The sequence below is a fragment of the Python bivittatus genome, unplaced genomic scaffold, assembly GCF_059951505.1.
Source record: "Python bivittatus isolate LINGU-HERP-01145 unplaced genomic scaffold, Pbiv_v1 ctg000580_np1212, whole genome shotgun sequence".
Taxonomy (NCBI): domain Eukaryota; kingdom Metazoa; phylum Chordata; class Lepidosauria; order Squamata; family Pythonidae; genus Python; species Python bivittatus.
In genome coordinates this window covers 176,921-196,599 of record NW_028277087.1, presented here as the reverse complement: position 1 = coordinate 196,599, position 19,679 = coordinate 176,921, and the positions used below count along the sequence as shown (strand labels likewise).

The 19,679-nt window shown below is 45.2% G+C and overlaps 1 protein-coding gene across 1 annotated transcript; it reads left to right on the top strand.

Moving 5' to 3' along the window:
- Positions 1-540: 540 nt before the first annotated feature.
- On the top strand, positions 541-8,984 carry LOC103050990 (vomeronasal type-2 receptor 26-like). Its single transcript, XM_088149883.1, has 6 exons — positions 541-704; positions 1,750-2,041; positions 2,315-3,172; positions 5,747-5,965; positions 6,113-6,239; positions 7,278-8,984. The coding sequence occupies exons 1-6, from the start codon at positions 541-543 to the stop codon at positions 8,180-8,182; spliced, it is 2,565 nt and encodes an 854-aa protein (XP_088006009.1). The 3' UTR covers positions 8,183-8,984.
- The last annotated feature ends 10,695 nt before the right edge of the window (positions 8,985-19,679 follow it).

The following is a 19,679-nucleotide window of genomic DNA, read 5'->3' as shown; positions in this document are numbered from 1 at the left end:
ATCTAAAAGAGTGTGCCCCATGTATATTCTATATTAAAGGGATTGGACAAGGTGACCCGCAAGTTCTCTTCCAACTCTACAGCTGCATGACTCTCCAATCACAGTTGCCCAGTTCACAGAGAGATAAAAGTGTGGCTTCACAAATAGGTTTTCCTCTTCCCAAAATGCCACCGACTCCAGAGTTATGGGGATAATGTGAGCGTTTCTCTCTCCTGGGATTATTAATAAAAGAGTAGTAATCCTTACTTCACCTTGGTGGATTTCTGGAGATTAACCCTCCCTAAGTGTAAAGAGGTTTGGGTCCAGTCAAAACATGTTTATTGAGCACACTCTGAATAATACAGCTGGGTCCCTTTTGAGTTGGAGCTTAGACGAATGCTTATCCTGAAGACTTAAAACCCCAATTCAACCCTCTGAGGTCACCAGAGCATTGCATTCCCCGCAACACAATCCGTTGGCTTGCTCTAGGAAGGAGGTCTCTTTCTGTGACCAATGATTTGCCTGTTAGTGTTGCTTTGGACCTTGTCTGCAGCCGTCCAGATGGACCTGAGGCCAAGCTGCTTCTGGAGGAGAACTTTCCAAGTACAAGAAGACTATTACAGGTCTGGAGATCTCATTGTTGGTGGAAACCTACCTCTCTCCATTACTGTAGTCCTACAGCAGCCTTTACGTGAGCCTCCCCTGGATTGGGATATCCTTACTCTGTAAGTGTTTCCTTGATTGTCTTTTTCCTCAGAGCAGTGTGGAAAGGGCAGTCTTGAAGACGGGGCAGACTTAAATCCCACCCAGCCTCTGTTGATGTGCAACCTTTATGATTAGGAGCCAGTGACTCTCCTTGATGAATCCCCCTAATCCCCTTCTCAATCCCTCTGACTCTTCACTGATGAAGAACAGCTTGTCACCCAGAATAGGGAGTCAGCCTTTTCTCCATGTTCCTGAAGGCAGGGTACACATTGCAGAGAAGCCAATCTGGGGTTGGGGAGAAATAAAACTAAGATCCTCTATCTTATAGCTGAATTAAACTCACCTCCCCATTTCAATATTCCTATGAATTGTAACACCACGCTTCGTGGTTTCATTAAATTTCATGCAGAGAAGGTCTTTCTTTTGACCCAAGTCTGGCTTCTCAACAATCTCCTATCAATACTGTCAGGGGAGTGAATTTCTTTGAGAAAAAGTTAAGCTGGTCAGGCATTCAATTTAATTTAATTTAATTTAATTTAATTCAATTTAATCTAATCTAATCTAATTTATGGGAATTATAAAGCCATCTAATTCAAAATGACTCCAGTGGCATAATAGGTGAAGGGCACCACACTGGGAAAAGTTTCTTGAGAATGTAGGGCAGAACCTGCCAGCATGTAAAGATTTCCATGACTGGATATAATAATGTGTATAGCTTTATCAAGATAATAACCACCTTTCCTTAACTGGACTGAAAGGTTCATCTTGGAAAAATCAATACTGACTAGAACTGAGTTCGTGCTGTTAATTGTAACTTGCGCATCAGCTCACAGAAATACGCTGCTGAGAAAGGGAGAGGAGGCTTTGTTATACACAGTTGACAGTAGTAACATGATCAACTGAATGAAAGTAAGCCTGTTTTCTGACAGCAGTAAAATAACTGAACTAATTTGTATTTATCTGTTTTATGATTAACTCCTAGAATGTTGGTAATGCTTTCTTAACCAAATAAAAATCTACCTCCTGCTCCTGTCTAATTTTTGTCCTCTAACATTTGCAACAAAGACCTATTCCCAAGAACTACCAGTACATCCTGGCCTTGGCGTTTGCCATCCAGGAGATCAACAACAATCCGCAGCTCCTACCCAACATCACACTGGGCTTCCGCATCTACGAAGAGAACCAGTATGCCAGCATGGCCCAAGACATCAGCCTGTCTCTGCTCTCCAGCCGGGGAAAAATGTTCCCTAACTATCAGTGTGAGGCACGGGACAACCTGCTCTCTGTCCTTGGGGGTCTGAACTCCAAGATCTCGTACCAGATGGCAACCACGTTTGGCAATTTCAAGATTTCTCAGGTACGTGGACACATAACATGATCAAAGGGTGAATGCAAATGTAATACTGTAAACTCTGCCCTATGAAGTTACTGCCAACAACTCCAGAGCCAATTCTGTGACTGGAAGAGAACATGTCATGAAAGTGCCTAGTTGGGGGGCTCTAGGATAGGTGCTACTCTGGGTGCTAGTCTGGGTGCTAGTCTGGGTCCCCTAACGTTAGCCATACAAAATACAGGTTCCTTTTGCCTTGCATAACTCTTCCCCTTTCCTCCATCTCTACCCTCCCTTCAGCTAGGTTACCGCTCCTCTGACCCTGTTTTGAGCGATAAGAGCCAGTTCCCCACCTTCTACCAGATCGATCCTCACTATCATCTGCAGAATGCAGCAATTGTCCAACTTCTTCTATATTTCCAATGGAACTGGATTGGGATTGTTGTTCAGAACTGGGAGAGCAGTGAAAATTTCATCCGGATTTTGGATGCCACCCTTGCCCAGAATGACATTTGCATACATTTTGTGAAAGAGATCTTGCCCCGAATCTCAATGTTCAGTGGATTGCAAGGCGATCAAATAGATATGGTTTGGACAATTTGGAACAGTGATGCTCAGGTTGTGATTGTCTTGGGAGATTCAAATACGCTGCAGAGCCTAATAGAATCCCTCTCCTTTTATGAAGAAGAGAACCACACTTCTTCCGGGAAGGTCTGGATCCTGACCACCCAGTGGGAATTTTCCGCTATTGGCTATCCCTACGAGTGGTGGAAACTGAAGTCCCTCCATGGCGCTTTGTCCTTCACAGTCCATACCAACCTGGTGCCGGGATTCAAGAATTATCTCTGGGCTCTGAATCCACACGAACCCCGTGGAGACGTCTTTCTCCCCGGCTGGTGGGAAGTCGTGTTTGACTGTGAGGTTTTGAAGGCAGGTCTGGCCTCCCCTGAGGGCAGAAGGGTTTGCACGGGGGAGGAGAACCTGGACGCCCTACCGGCCTCCGTCTTTGATGAAAAGATGACCGGTTTCAGCTACAGCATCTACAACGCGGCCTATTCCGTTGCCCACGCATTACATGCTGCGCATACCTGGGAACCTCAACGGGCATTGAAGAGGGACAGAAAGGAGCCTCACCTGCTCTGTGTGGAACCCTGGCAGGTAACTCTCATCTTCAGACCTTCTTTTCCGGCCAAGGAATCCTTCTTTCTCTTGGGTTACATTCGCTTTGCACTGTTTTAGGATTCATGAACTTTTGCCTGGGATCTCCACGGCCTTGCCTTTTCCCTAACTACTAGTTTCTCCCCTTGGGTTCAATCTCGTACCAATCTTGAAATTTGCAGGATTTTCTCTGCTTGTCAACAGAGGTTTCAGAGGGGAAACAACCAAGCAAACAAGAGTGAGTAATAGGATATAGAAAGAGAACATGAAGTAAAGCCATCATGTGAATGTGGGAGGAAAATCATCTAACCTAATCAATGGGTGCCCACCTCTACTGCTCTACGTTGTTGCTTTAGACGTAGAAGCCACTCCCTTAAGTTCAGCTTCCCGTCTTCTGGGTCAGGAGAACTGGGAAGTTTCCAACATTTGGCAGATTCACTTCTTGCCACTGGGAGCATCAATCATGTTCATTCAGTCACTAGTATTAATAGATGACATTTTATGGGATGGTAAGTATTTAAGGCAAAAGTAGAATTGGTTGCATTTTAAGATGGATCACTTTCCAAAATTGTGGAACTTCTTCGTATTGCCGCCAGAAATTATGAAACATTCCCACTTCTTTATTCCATTTCTATGTTAGCAATCATAGCTGGAAAAGAAAAAAAAAACTTATACTGTTTTTCTCTAATGATGCCGGTTACTGTAGACTTGATTGAGTTTTCTGTTGAAATTCCCCTTGCTGTATCTCGATAGTTCAATCCACCTTATATATCCACTTAATCATGCAATCTTTACCTTGGTCAGGTTCTCAATTTTTTTCCCCAGCAGTTTATAAATTTGGATCCTAATAAATATCTAGACTGTTCCACTATATTTTTTGGATTCTTTTAAGCCTCACATGTATCCTCCATGTTTCTGCATGTTTGTATACGGTATAATGCTAGCCTGTAAATATTGAAATCACTTGTTTTGCTCCACCTACAAGTCACTTTTCTTTCCTGGTTTATTTACCACCAAACCTTAAAACCTGTAAGAACTGTGAAGATTCCCTCAATCAAAACCTTTTCTAACAAATAAGGCTCACCGTTCATCTTCTCTGTGGGCACTGGCTTTTCTGGAGGAGCTGGCATGGCTACCCCGTCCTGCCACTCTGCTTTTGGCTGCTTCCGGGTCTGAATTGCTTTTCCTGCCCAACCACTCACCCCTCAAAGGCTGCACCGAGTCACCTTCGTTCTGGCGGCTCCCCATCTCTCATCGGCCGCCTGCTGTTCTCCTGCTGCCCCAGACAAGAATGCAACTTGCCCAAGGTGCCGAAGTAGTTGGACCCTCCTGTTATGGTTGGAGGGCGAAGAAAACAAGACGGACTCACACTGATGACTACGAGGCTCTCCTGCCGCAATACGGCCATCCCAGCTGTCAAAAGCCTTTTCGGCATCAAGAAGATCAGAGGTGCTTTCCTGCTTCTAGAATGGCTAGAGCTGATACCATCCACAGCCCTTGGTGGTCTTCCTTTCCCTTCTGGGAACAAATGTGGACCGATCTCAGGGAATCAGAACTGCTATTCTCTCACTTCATCTCTTGGCTATAATTTCCTAAAAGTCCACTTTTACCAATGAAGGACATGACTGCCACTTGCCAAGATTGCAGCAACATGTATCTCATTCATTACTTGGGTTAACAGCTTCACCAATAATATTTTGCAGAGAAGTCATCTGGCACAGGCATTTCATTAATTTTAGTTTCCAAGCACCTATTTTTTCCTTTGCAGTAATTTGTAGCTCCCATGCTTGAAGCTGAATATCTGGTAGATACACATTTGGAACTTCAGTTTACCGTCATTTATAACTCTGATGTAACAACATATCGTATTTTACAAACTGAATTAAATCTCATTTCAGTAGAGGTATATTTCCTTCCCTTCAAACCTCCATTTGTGGGGAAAATTAATATTCTTTCTTTTTAATGCAAAATACGTTTGCCATGTATTCATGAAAGATTATTCTCTCCATCAACTAACAGCACACGTGCTATTGCGGTTCTACAGCAGTGTATAATAACATTCTTAAGGATCCATCTCACCCGGGACATTCTTTTTCTGAACTATTACCATCCGGCAGACGGTACAGGATAATAAAAACAAGGACAAATAGGCTGAAAAATAGCTTTTATCCCAGAGATGCAACTATATTGAACTCTACTGTATAGTGCAATATTAGTGTAACATCGGGGGTTGTGCAATGGTGAACAGAATATGAAGGATGTGTGTTTTTATTTTATGGTTTTTATATATAAGGTGCACTGGGGATGGCATTTAATTTCGTTGTACGAGGTACAATGACAATAAAGTTTACAACAACAATAATAAACTAAAAGGAATAAGCAGATTGCATGTTAAAAGCCTATTGGGGAAATGCTGGGTCGTTCAACTTCAGAAATGGCTAACCCCATCTCTGTTTCATTTCAGAGAGAAAAACATTCATCCACATATTGCAGTTTAAAATCTCTTTATATCGACTCTCTTCACTTTCATGGACCTTTGGATTGTTTATTTCTTTGCTTGCTTTACAATTTCAGATCCACACCTTCTTGAGAAACATCCGCTTTAACAACACGGCTGGGGATGAAGTCTCCTTTTCAGAAACGGGGATGAAATATGCAGGATTTGATATTCTAAACTGGGCCGTCTTTGCAAATGAAACGATCGCTCGACGGAAAGTCGGATGGGTTGATCCGGAGGCTCCTTCGGCTGCAGGTTTCAGCATCAACCCCGATGCCATCGTGTGGGCTAACCAGGTGGGGACTGGATGCTGCTTCCGGTTTTAAGGAAAACTAAGAGGAGGTGAAAACTCTCACCAGAACAGAGAGGAAGGAGCAACGACCCTGTAGCCAAGCTGATCCTTTCTCGTCTCTCCCTCTCAAAGCTAACCGCTCTCGTTTCAGACCAAGCCTTTCTCCCGGTGTGTGAAGCCCTGCCTTCCAGGACAGGCCAGGAAAGTTGCGGAGGAGAAGCCTGTTTGTTGCTACGGATGTATTCCTTGCCCTGAAGGGACAATTTCGAATCAAACAGGCAAGTTGCCCAAGAAGATCCTCAAAGGGGAATGAGGAGGTCTGGCACGGCTGCATGTGGAGGAGTGTATGAGAGCAGAATGTAGCAAATGTGTTGAGCAAATACAGGTGACGAAGATCACTCAGGACTTCAAAGAGTGGCCCGTGGAAGGCAGCCTTCTTTAAGTCATTAGCAGCAGCTTTTCAGAATTATGGGGGTGGCTTTTCCAGCCTTTCAGGGCAGTGGAAAAGACTAGCCTTAGCACATCTTCCTAATGTAGCTCTGCATTTGTGACAATTTTACAGCTATAACCACAAAGGAAAATTAGGATGATTCTCCCCAGGCTGAGATCCTGGTCTTCCAAATGAACCAGCCATCACATATCACCCCTGAGGGCCAAGGATCTTAGCCCTACCAACCAGAAAGTTGCATGGCTCTTCTGCATTTCCCCTTGCCAGGCTTAACTGCTAAGAAAAAACAAACAAGATCATCCAAAAACTAAGAGGAAGAGATGGGAAAGTTACAAACAGCTTACGATAATTTCAGGGGTTTGCACAGTAGGCTTTGGAAAGTCCCCACAATGACATCGATCCAACTTAATCAACCCACTAAAACCCATTTTTGAAAGGTTCGGTTTAGTTCGCATCCAGAATAGCCCTCTTGGGTCTGGCCAAGGCCATCCTGCTCCAGCGTTGTCTTTCAGGGTGCCCAACCAGATGCCTCTGCATTGAGCACAAGCGGGAGAAACACATCCCTCCCTCACCGTTGCTGTCTTCTCCTGCAACTGCTCGGCAGAGGCCTGTGGTTCACAATTCACAAATGACACTAAGTCATGAAGGCTGAAAACTCTTGTTTCCCAAAGACGTCTCCAATCCCCCTTCAGAGGTTAGTAGCTGCTATCCCATCTTGTGAGACTGATTCCCCCAGGTCCTTCTGTGTTACGTGTAGAAGGAAGGAGGTGGGGAGTATGGGGCATTCCACCTCTTTCCCTGGGAAAAGAACTCCCCTCAGAGATAACCCTTGGACCGTCTGAGGTAAGCTGCTGCCTCCTCTTTCCAGATGCAGCTCAGTGCACCCACTGCCCAGAAGACCGACACCCAAGCAAGAACCAAGTCCTGTGCATTTCCAAGCCCGTGAACTTTCTCTCGTATGAGGATACCCTCGGCTTCATTTTAGTTTGTCTTGCTCTTGCCTTCTCCTTGATCACAATCCTTGTGTTGGCAGCCTTCATTAAACATCACAACACACCACTCGTCAAGGCCAACAACCGAGATCTCACCTACGTCCTCCTGGTCTCCCTCCTGCTCTGCTTCCTCTGCTCCTTCCTCTTCATCGGTCAGCCCAGGAGCCTCCCCTGTCTCCTCCAGCAAACTGCTTTTGCCATCATCTTCTCCGTTGCCATTTCATCGGTGTTGGCAAAAACTGTCATGGTGGTTCTGGCCTTCATGGCCACCAAGCCAGGGAACAGCACAAGGAAATTCTTAGGGAAACCAATGACCAACTCCATCGTCTTAGCCTGTCCCTTGGTCCAAGCAGTTCTTTGTGCCACCTGGCTGGTGACTTCTCCCCCGTTTCCCAACTTGGACTTCCACTCCTTGGTAGAAGAGGCCATCTTGGAATGTAAGGAAGGCTCAGCTTCCATGTTTTATGCTGTCCTCGCCTACCTGGGTTTCCTGGCTCTTGTCAGTTTCACGGTAGCCTTTTTGGCTAGGAAATTGCCCGACAGCTTTAACGAAGCCAAGTTCATTACTTTTAGCATGCTGGTCTTTTGCAGCGTTTGGATCACCTTCCTGCCCACCTACCTCAGCACCAAAGGGAAGTCCATGGTGGCCGTGGAGATCTTCTCCATCTTGGCCTCTGGAGCTGGTCTCTTGGCTTGTATCTTTTTCCCCAAATGCTACGTTATCCTACTTAGACCCAATCTGAATAGTAGAGAAAATATAATGAGGCACAAGAATCTCTGACTAACGCAGGGATTGGGAACTTTTATTTTGACTTTGAGGCATTTTAGTATTTGATCACATTTCTTTAAAAATGACAAAATGAGGAGGGGCTTGCCTATGAAATAATTAGTTAACAAGTGGTGTAACCAATCACAATGTACCTGTTCATCAGCAACAATGACCCCCCCCCACACTTTTAATTTTCATTAATGCCAGATGTTCCTAGTGAGGCCCAATGCCTATTTTGGATATAAAGGTTATGTTAAAGTGTGGATATTGCTTTCCAGGAGGCCATTATCATACTTTATTCCTTTTATTTAAAAGAGACTTTAAGAATGTGTCCAGTTGGGAGGAGGGCGGAGCTGGCGTCGCGGCGATACGGCGGGCGATCCTGGGCTCCCAGGATCGCAGCTGATATCTCCTCCCCCGGACGGTCCCGATGGACCTAAGCCGTCCCGTAGAGATGGCGATCGCAAAGGGCGCGTCCCGCGGATCTCAGGGACGCCGCAAGTCCCAGATTGATCCCGGGAGAAGCTCTTGAAGCCGGCGGAGGAGAGGCAGCCAAAATGGCTGCGAAAGCCGGGACAGCTCCAAAGGAAGAAGGAAGAGAGGGGTGTCAACTGGGTGAGATGGACTTTTACTATTCAACTATTCTTAGAGAACACCTTAAGTAACTTAAAGAGATTTTTAAAAGTGAAGAAAAGTGGATTAAGCGGCGAGATTGAGCCTTATAAAAAAAGGGGGGGAAATTTTTTTTCTTTTCAACTTTCCCTTTTTAGTGGAATTGGCAAGATGTTTTTCTCTTAAAAAAATATATTTTTAACTGGATTGGCTTTTTCTTTTAATACTCAATAACTCTTTATCTTAAGCCTTTTTTTGACTAAGATTTCTTTATTGTTATAAGAAATTTATACTTTTTGATTTTGAAATGGGGAAAGTGGAGTTAAGAGAAAGTAAATGAAAGAAAGTTGCACTGCCATCTAGAGGCTCGACATAGTGCTTTTTTTCTTCTACTGTGACGCATGCTCAAGGACCCTGTGCTTTCTAAAAAGATAGTGGGATGTGCATGTTTATACAGGTGCCATCCGTAACTATAAACAAGAAAGTGGAGTTGAAAGCGATTTTGAAAATATCAAGATGGAAAGTTTGAGCTAGTCACAAGAGCCCTGACTAGTGGCAGTAGCTCTTCTTTCTGCTAGAAGCTCTGCTTTGCTCTCCATTCCCCCCTCAGTTGGATTTTTTTTTAAAGAGACTTAGTCTTTTCCCTCTTTTTTTTTTCCCTCCTCTTGCTTTTTTTTTCCTTATTTTTGGCAAGAACAAAGATAAAGAATCCTTTGACTCAATGAAGGTTTATCAAGATAATAAACTATACGAGAAACACAATGCAGAAAAAGATCTTTAAACTATTGAGGATGACTATAAAAAACTGGAAGAAGAGCTGCAGAAATTCCCGCAAAAAAAAAGAAAAAAAGATATTAAAGCTAAAATGGACTTAATTAAACATAAAACGGGATCAATGGAAAAGGAAGAAATAGTACAAGAAATCAGAAACATTAAACAGAATTATTGTGAGGCTTATAAACTGAGAATTAAAAGGGTTAATCAACTGATAAATGAAGCGGGACAGACTTGTTCTTGGCACTGAGGGTGAGAAAAAGATTATACAAGATTATAATGGAAAATCGTACTAAGAGAATGCACAAAAAGAAGAAGTAAAACAATATTGAAAGAAACTACTTCAGATGTTTAAAGAAAAACGAGGGGAATACAACAATGATGGAACTGACAGAAGCTTCAAAAAGCAGAATGTTTGAAAGGACATTTATTATTGCTTTCTCTTATCCAATAATATAGAAAAAGGAATAAACAGCTAGATATTTTGGGATATTGAATGAAAAGGGTGAACTCAAAATTATGCAAGCGCTGGAATAAAGTATAAATCTGAGATATATAGTTAAAAATTGTATTTGATTGTAAATGTTTCAAGAGATTAGACTAAAATTTATACATGGTTGAATATAGTAACATATAGATTTTAAACTAGAGACATTTTTGTTGAAACATGTAGTGAAGAATCTGGTTAGAACTGTAACCTGGTTAGAACTGTAACTGATATTGTAACTGATACTGGTTAGAATTGTAACTTTTAAGAATTGGAAAAATTAAAAAGTACTTATGCAGGAGGAAGTTATTGAAAATTATGGAATGTGCAGAGATGAGTTAAATTGAGATTTGAAATTAGAGTAAGAAGATAAGTAATTTTATATGACACTGAGAAAATATAGTAATGTAATGGATTAGGAAATTTTATAATAGAAATTTGATATTAATTATTATATATATACACATATAATCGATAGATGAAAATGTATTACTAATCCTATTGAAAGTTAAAATTTCTTGTAATAAATGATTCTATAGATTAGCTATGAATGATTAATAATTGTTAATTGATAAGTATACAAGTATATTTTGAATAGATGATATGAGAATTTAAGATTAGGAAAGGGGCACCAACGAGTTGGTAACTGGTTGACACACGGTATAAAATGGAAGATGCTTTTTTTATGCCTTTCTATGTTTTTGTTTGTTCATGTATGTTTTGTGTTTGTTGTAAAAATAAAAAAATATTAAAAAAAAAAAAGAATGTGTCCAGTTGGGTTGAATATCAGCCTTTTTAAGCCTATTTGTTTCAATAGACTCCTGCGGCTTTGTAGAATTCCTTACTAATTTTTCAACTTCAGCAACAGACACCCATTCTTTTATTTTCCATGAACATCAGTTGTCCTCAGTCCCAGCGCCCAATTTGACAATAAAGTTTTATCTTGAAGATGAGCATGTTGGTTTCCAGCAGAATGTTTTCCCGTTCACGAAAAGAGTCTTTGAAGAATGTGTCAGATGTCAGGTTCAGCCGGCATGGCACAGCTAGGAACTTGCCCAGCCGCGCATTAGTCAATTTCACCGCTCGAGCGCTAGCGAAGAAAGAGGAAGTGCGAAACAGCAAACTAATGAATGGGCCGCCTGGCGCCACTTCACTAAACTACAAGCGGATGCGTTGTGTTAATGCCAGAGGGCCGCGGGCGCTATAGACGAAGGGGAGAGCTGTGGATTTGAGGAATAGCAATCAGCGTGCGATTGGAAACTCCCGGCTTTGCGCGATACAGAAAGCCCCAACGAAGGCAACGACCACGCCATCGGAAAACAACAATCAAAGAAACAAAAGAACTGGGCTGAACCTGCCATTCGAGAAAAAGGGAGGATTACAGGGGGTAATCTGTAATCTGCAATATGTAATATGTAACCTAGCAATGGGGCTAGTGGGGGATTGGGACGACTATAAATTGTGTGGGAAGATGTGCCAAGCCAGTCCTGGCTCTGTTTGTAATTACGAACGTTACGCTCGAATAAACTTCTCTGTTGAACACACGTGTCGCGAGAGCTTCTCCAGACGAATGGGGTAAACCTTACATCAGGTTGGGTTGCAGTTATAAGGGTATAGAAAATTAACACAGAAATAATAAAGAAATATCAATGTTTTGAAATACATTGGTGCATATGGGTGCCAAGAGGAAGCCAGATCAGGGTGGCAAGACCAAGGAAGCAAGAACAGCATGAGTTTCAGGGAAGTAGCTTTATAGAGATAAATCACATTTATACACCATTCAGAAGAGACAATAAAACTGTGGAGTCCTTGGGGTTCTTTGAGCTTGGTGGTTTTCTTGCAAATGTTTCAACTGGGAAACAGTCAGCATCTTAGACCAAGCCAAATCCAAAAATGTGAGGGAATTCACATTGGCATTCAGACAAGGCAGCCATCAACAGCCACACAAACAAACAACATCTACACACTATTCAGAAGAGACAATAGAAAGGAAAACAAAAGACCACAACATCTCCTCACCAGCAATCATACCCAGATAAGCAGAGATTAACACCAAGATTATCACCAGACACGCAATCCAGCAGCAAACAGTACCCTAATCAAGGAACTACCAGAGGGAAAAAATAAAACAAAACAACACACACACACACACACACACCCCAACACCGATAGCGCATGCCAGAGTATATAAACAGAGGGCAAACCTCACCCATTCTAGCACTGAAGGTGTTACCTGGCTGGGCAACGAAACGTCTGCAAGAAAAGAACCCAGCTCAGCGAACCCCGAGGACTCCACAATGCAATGATCAATTAATGAGGGAGGATTCAGTCTTCTGAATCTGGAGCTATATCATCATGCTTACCTATTGTCGAGCATTAAATACTGGAAGCTAACAAAGGTGTTAATTTTCCGATTTGGACAACTGTGGAATATACATATGTAACAACTTTGGTCAGATGGACAGTATTAGGATCTAAATATACTAAAACTCCAATATCTCTGGAAACAATTTCATCAGTTAGAAAGCTATGGAACGCAATATCTAATAAAAAAGATGACCCCTATTCCCATGCCAAATTGACTTCATGGGGAAACCCAACTTTAAAAATTGGGAAAAAGATGGCGATATGGAAAAATTGGATGCAGGGATATTGACTTTAGACCAACTGATAGATGATGAAGATGAATTTTTAACATACTCTATCTTAAGAAATAAACATCATCTATCAGATGTAACCCAATGGCAATATTAACAGCTACAACATTTGTTAACAACATTGTTTGGACCAGCAGCATTTTCACCTTGCGAGACACCTGAGATACTAGAACTTGTTAAATTTTTTAAAACTAAAAAACCTACTATTCGTTTTTATAGATATTTGTTATCAATAAACCAATTTGATATGCAGATGTTAAGGGATGAGTGGAATAAAGAATTAGAGGTTTCTGTATTTCCTAGACAATGAGAAAGTGTCTTAACTTAGCAAGAGTGTCTGTGGACATTAAACTATGACTTATACAACAAAAAAATACATATTTAGAATTTACTGGACTCCATTACATCTGTATAGAAAAGGATTGTCAAAAACAGCATTTTGTTGGAGATGTAATAAGGACAATGCCTCTTTAAACATATGTTTTTACAATGTCCTATACTTACTAAGTTTTGGGAGAAAGTACTGGACTATATGAATATGATTGTGCAACAAAAGCTGAAATTTTCAGAGGATAATATTCTTTTGAACTATACACCCAGTATATGGAACTTGACAACTGGACAATGTAAATGGATTCTCCGTGCCCTTACTATGGCCAAAAGACTGATATTGCAGCACTGGAAAGATAAATTTAGTCAAGCCCCACTTAGTCAATGGATTGAAGATCTGATTGCACTTGCTACTTACGAGTGGATTGCCTAAAGACAGAGACTTTGTATGGACAAGTATAATGAAATATGGGACTCATTTATGCAAAATACAGTAGGTTAAAAAACAAAACCATGATAGTCATATAAATCTATTAGGAATATATATGTACTTGAATAATATTTGTATAAGCATATATAGAATTGAAATTGTTTAGTGTTGTAATGATATATTAACCCTTTATTTCTTTGTTGTTGTTTTTCACTGTTTTGTTGAACCACTTTTATGTATTTTTTTAATTTAATTTTTAAAAGATTTAATTTTTTTAAAAAATTTGAAAAGCCCTCTCTTTTTCCATGCAGGGTGCATGAAAAGGGCTTCAACTGCATGGTTTCTACCACCATATTGATCTTGTTTACCCCCACCCTCCCCCCAATGACCCCATAAGGAAAATTTTCATGCCAAAGGCTCTTAGATGCAAGCAAATGTTATTTTCAGAGTCTATGTGACCTTCCCTATACTGGAGAATGCTAAATGCCATCATTTTTCTAGGATTTAGCACTTGGAAGCTGAAAATAGAACACAAGCTAACCAAAAATAGGCATTTATATTTCTCCACCATTCACCTTTCCACTTAGAGATAAAAGCTGGGGACAGACCCCACCGATAAAGAGGATTAAAAAAAAATACTTTTTTTTTTAAATAGAAGCACTATTTTCTTTCAAAGGTTTAAAGCTCATCTGCAGCTTCACCACACACCAAACATTTATTTTGAAATACATTTGAAAATAAATAACTAAATAAATAAATGTCGTTCTCAGAGCTTTCCATGATATGCACCTTCTCAGGAGGATTTATGAAAGCTACCTGCTATTACACCATCAGTTCACGGGCTATAGCAGGATTTGAGTAGCGGCTTTTGCTCACTTTCCTAAAAGATGCTGTTTTAGGGGTCATGGCTACCTCTGCTGATGAAAATGTAGCAAGGTTTTGGGGTCCCTTGTCTCATTTGAAAAACCTATGGCTTGGGTTCTGCCCAACCACGGCAGATTGGAAATGGCTGTGCCATTTTTGCCAGAGAAGACTTGATGGTCTTCTTCTGGGTTCCAGTGAAATTATTTTTCTTGTTTTGAGCACATGCCTAGAACTGGGAATGTTCAACACAGACGAGAGAAGATGGAGGTGGATATGACAGCTGTCTTCAAAGACCTGAAAGGCTATCACAGAGAAGGTCAACACCTGTTCTCCACTGCTCCAGAAAGTAGGACTTGGAATAACAGACTCAAGTTCTGGGAGGCAGATCTGACTGCATATTGGAAAACCCTTCCTAGGTTTTCAGAGATGCTTCAATTTGGATTCCTGTACTGAACACAGGGCTTCCACACTGCTTGCTTTCTGCAAGCGAAAACCAGAAATATTTCAAAGAACTTTTGGAGTATGAAATCTCACCATCAATTGTATCGGTTCTCTAATTGTACGTTAACTCACCACTGCTGATCTTCATTTTGTTTGTCTGTTTTATTTACTTTCCTGCTATGTTTATGTTGTCATTTTATTATTTTTTATTACACTTGGATGTTTCACTGTGCTGTTTATAGATGCATGGTAAACTGCTAAGAGTCACCTTGGCAGTAGTGGGCATAAGCCAAATAAATACATAAATTCCTGATAGACAAAGTTTCCTCTCAGACCAGCTAGAGCAACCTTCAAACATCTCCTGTCCTGGACCTCCAGTTTCTCTGGCCACAGCTTCTTTAAGCAGCCAGAGTGTCCTGCATCAGCTGTCATGAAATACTTTTTTATTTACTTCGCTTGTACGCTGCCCATTTATTTCCAAAGGCTCTGCACAGCTAACAAGGTCAGCATATAAAATAATGGCCCAAGACCCCCAAATACATATACAAATAACAAGAGAACCCCCACAAAAATACAAACGCACCTGCCCCACCTTCAGTTGCAACACACCCTCCTCCTGTGCAAGGCAGAACAGGTAGATCTTTACCATTTTCCTGAAGCTCAAGAGGGGCTAACCTGACTGAGTCTTTGCTAGGAGACAGATGGAAAGGGTGGCCACTGAAAATGGGCACCTCCTAGGCCCCGCCAGACAGCATTCCCGAGGGGACAGACCCAGAGGGGCTGATCTGCCTGGACGGGCAGAGGAATACAGGAGAGGGCAGACAAGCAGATCCAGAGCCATGTAGGGCCTTCAGCAACAACCAGCATCTGGAATTGCACCTGGAAGCCCACTGGCAACCACTGCAGTCGCCAAAGCAGTGGGGCCACCCACGTACATTGAGTCACGGCCATCACGGCCAGGGCCACTGCATTCTGTACCGGCTGTAGCTTCTGGATGTTCTTCAAGGGTAGCCTCACGGACAGCGCATTACAGTAGTCCACACTGAAGAGGACTGGAGCACAAGGAGCTGTGAGCAGGGCTTCCTGGTCCAAGAATGGCTGCAAGGGGGGAAACAGGGTGGACCTGGGCCAGAGCCCTCCCAGACACAGCTGTCCCCCACTCTTCCAGCAGGAGCTGCCAGTCCAGGACCTCCAAATTGTGGGCCATCTCTGAGCAAGGGGGTCCAACCCCTTCAGAGCCAGAGATGGAACTGCTCATCCCCCTTCTCCTGGTCCCCCTTTTATTTGAAGAGCAATCTGGGCTATATGGCCAGCAACTTCTTCCCCATTCACGGACTAGGACCTTTACTCCTTGGTGGGCGAGACTATATTAGTGTTTCTCTACCTTGGCGACTTTAAGATGTGTGGACTTCAACTCCCAGAATTCCCCAGCCAGCTATTAAAATGGGTGGCCACATGAACGTGTCATGCTCTCCAGGGCCACGTGGCTTTCCTAACTCTTCACCTTTGGGTCTCCTTCCTCCCAACTTGCCTGAAGGCCAAAGGGCAGGACGGTGACGGCCACAGACATCTCGACGGCCGGTCTCTTGGGTTCGGTTTTCCTGCCCAAATGCCACCGCGTTGTGCCGAGGCCCACCCTCCACTGCAGAGAAAACGGGTTATCTGAATGCGGCACCCCTCAGCAACCTTCTGGGGGAACGGAGCCCATTTGGGGGGCTGGGGACACAGGGCAGTCACGCTCGCAAAATCACTGCCCAAGTGGGAGCGCCCGATCACCAAGTGCCCACTGACCAGAAGGCCCTTCAGAGAGCAGCCCTTCATCCTTGCTTTATTTCCTACAGCGGCAGAGGGGCTTCTGGGGCCATTCCCGGGGAACAGGCGAGACCAGAGGCTGCGTCCCACCCGGTGCCCGCCTCCCTTCCTCCCTCCCTGCCTCCCACCGACTTTCTCTTTCTACCGCACAGATGGAGAGACGCGCTCTCCAGCATAAAGCCAAGACTCTCGGTTCTGACAAAATGCAAGGACAGAGCAAATCCCAAGGAGGGGACGCGGCGCAGCCAAAGGCGACGCTCCGCCGGGCCAGCCTGCTCCGGGGACGGGGCGCCTTCTGGGGCCGAAAGGGCGGCCACGCGGCGTCCCCCTCCTGATCTCCCAAGGGCGGCGGCGGGGCTGCCTCGTTCGGGCCCCAGCGGAGGGAAGGGCCGCGCCCCCGGGGGGCTTCGGGGCAGGGGCGCCTTGTCCAGGCCTGGCCGGGGCGCCGCGAGCGTGGGCGCTGCTCCCCAGACCCGGACGCCGGTCTCTCTACCCGGGGCGCTGGACGAGCGGGTCGCCCGGGCGTCGAAGCGACGGGCGCCCTGCCCGCCCCTCCGGTTCGCTCAACGGAGCGGTGCCACGCACTGCCGTCGGCCGAACCGACGTTACTAAAGCGCGTACAATAACGGGATACACGCAGGACTCTTCGTGGGGAAACTGCGGTCGCCGGGAGTCGGAGACGACTGGCTAGCACAGGATCGATCGATCAAGCAGTCAAGCACGTGACTCCGGGACTGCAAGAAGCGAGCCCGTTTCGGAGGGGATCCGGCTCGGCCAGCGTTTTCCCCCCTCTCCAGAATGGGGTTGGGGGGGGGCGAGAACCGGCAGGGGACGCGCCTTAACACGGCGCCGAGATCTGCCGGGAGGCGCAGCGCTGGCCGGCGGAGAAGCAAGCGCGCTGCAGGCGCCTTCCGTGGGGAGACCCGTTAAAGTGCCGGCCTCGCCCCTCCGGGTGCGCCTCCCGCTGACAGTGGAAGGGCTGGAAAGGGCACCGGGGCCTCGCGCTCGCCTTTCGCGGTGCCGGAATCCCCCCGCCCCGCCCCGCCGAACGCCTCTGCGCTGCTTCCCTCACCTGAACCCGCCCAGGCGCACCCGGCGGCCGTCTTCGGATCTGCCTCCTGAACGCTTACCTGCGGGCCGGGGCCTGCGGCGGCCAGGTCTTCCCCGGCCGCGCCCGGCTGCCCCGGGCAGGACTCGGAGGCCCAGACCCAGCGGAGAAACCCCACGTCTCTCGCCCCCTCTCCGGATGCAGCTACAGGGCTTTCCAGGAGCCGCTTTTCAAACAGGATCCTAATGAAAAACCAACCCGGGGCGCAGCCCTTTGAAAGCTGGTCCTCCTGATGCCCTGGACCACCGATCCAGCGCCAGCAACGGGAAACGGGGTAGTCACTCAGCATCGGAGTGAGGATCTCCACCCCCTTTATTGGTCATCGCCAGTGTTTGACCCAATCCAGGCAGGATCTGGCAGGTGGCCCGGCTGGGCAGGCCCCGGCTGGAGAAAGCCCCGTCCTTAGTTCCGGCGAAGGGAGCCCACTGAGGCGACTTTAACCAGAGGGCGGCTGAGGGAAGAGCGTGCGCAGCCAACGCAGAAGTTGCTGGAGGAGGAACCATGGAGCCAGGTGCGGGTCTGAGTCGGGAACCCCAAGGCTTGACGCGAGGCACGGCTGCTCCTACTAGCTGTTCCTGCTGAGGGAACGCAACCAAGTAACACGCAGCTGAGCAACTGGGGCTGCTGCTTTATAAGGCAGCTGGTCAAGAACACTTTGAGAGCTAACAGCAAGGCCACCACGCCTTGACCTTCCGTCCCTCTACTCCCCAGTGTTTGGAAACTTCCAAAAAAGCCACATCATGTTATTTTTCCCCTAAAATCACAGAATTGTTAGTGTGGAGCTGGAAGGGGACAGAGGACTATGCAGTTCAACCCTCTGCAACATGCTGGAACTCCACCTCCACAGGTTGGATCGATCTGAACTGTCAGGGTGAGTTTTCTTAACGTCTTCTGGCATCTAAAGTAGGGCCACAGAGCGCATTCAGTGGAGCCACAAGGTGTGTGCATGTGTAATCACAGCATGCATGAATACACACATGCAGAGATACGCAGAACGGGAGTGAAACCACCCAAACAGCTCACTGGCCATGAGAAACACGTGCACGTGGTTGGCTGGCAAGCAAGGGGGCTCTTATTTTTACATTTTATTGATTTTACACGTTTATTTTATCAAATATTTTATATGAAAAATTACTTCTTTCCTGCTGCTGGTATTCGAGTGCTGCAAGGAAATTCAGCCTTGTGCTGAGAGTCCCACTGCTCTTGAACCTACATCTCTTCCCCCTTCTTCCTGCTTATGGAAGTGTATGGCCCTCTCTCCCAGGACGAGAGCCCCCATGCTTTGAAAGAGAAGAAAGGAAACCCGGTCAGAAAATCTTTCCCATCTAAGAAGTACAGGAGGTCATCATCACACGGATGTCAGGACTCACTTGCAAGAACTAAAGCGCACTGAAGATGGTAATTCACCCAACCAGTTACCCAAAGGCTACATTTCATTTCTTTTCAGTATCACACTGCTCCACCGTTGTGACATCAAATGGTGATTTACGTACAGTCCCTCAGACGTTTTATCCTCAGGTTTCACACCTTCAGGAGGACGCGCCAATACATGGAGCTGGCTGTAGCACGAGGGGCTTTGTCTACTACAACTCTCGGCCAGAGCAGCAGCCAGGTAAGCAAAGCCAGTCTGCTTCTCTTGCTTATACGTACCAGGAGGACTACACCAGTCACCAGCAAGTAAAGAAACACGCGGGAAGTGCAGACGGATTCCCCAGCGCTCCCTGCCAGAAGACCACCCGAGAGAGGGAGTTTCGGGGGCACAGCGTTACAGGAGGCTGATCCCAATGAATGCTTGCTAGAAAGGGAAAGGCACAACGTTTTACAGAGGCAAAGGTTAAGCGGTCCAAGCAGCTGCATTCAACATGACCTCTGCTATCAACCTGGAGTGCCATAACGTCGTTCCATTCCTTGGGAAAAACCGGGTTACTTGCAATGCTGAAAACAAACACAGAACAATACCAGGATCCGGTTCAGTCGATCTGATTTCAGTAAAC

Coding starts and splice junctions, on each gene's coding strand:
- LOC103050990 (XM_088149883.1), top strand. CDS start 541: ATGGACCTGAGGCCAAGCTGCTTCTGGAGGAGAACTTTCCAAGTACAA. Junction 3,173..5,746: donor TCTGTGTGGAACCCTGGCAG/GTAACTCTCATC, acceptor TTACAATTTCAG/ATCCACACCTTCTTGAGAAA. Junction 5,966..6,112: donor CCATCGTGTGGGCTAACCAG/GTGGGGACTGGA, acceptor CTCTCGTTTCAG/ACCAAGCCTTTCTCCCGGTG.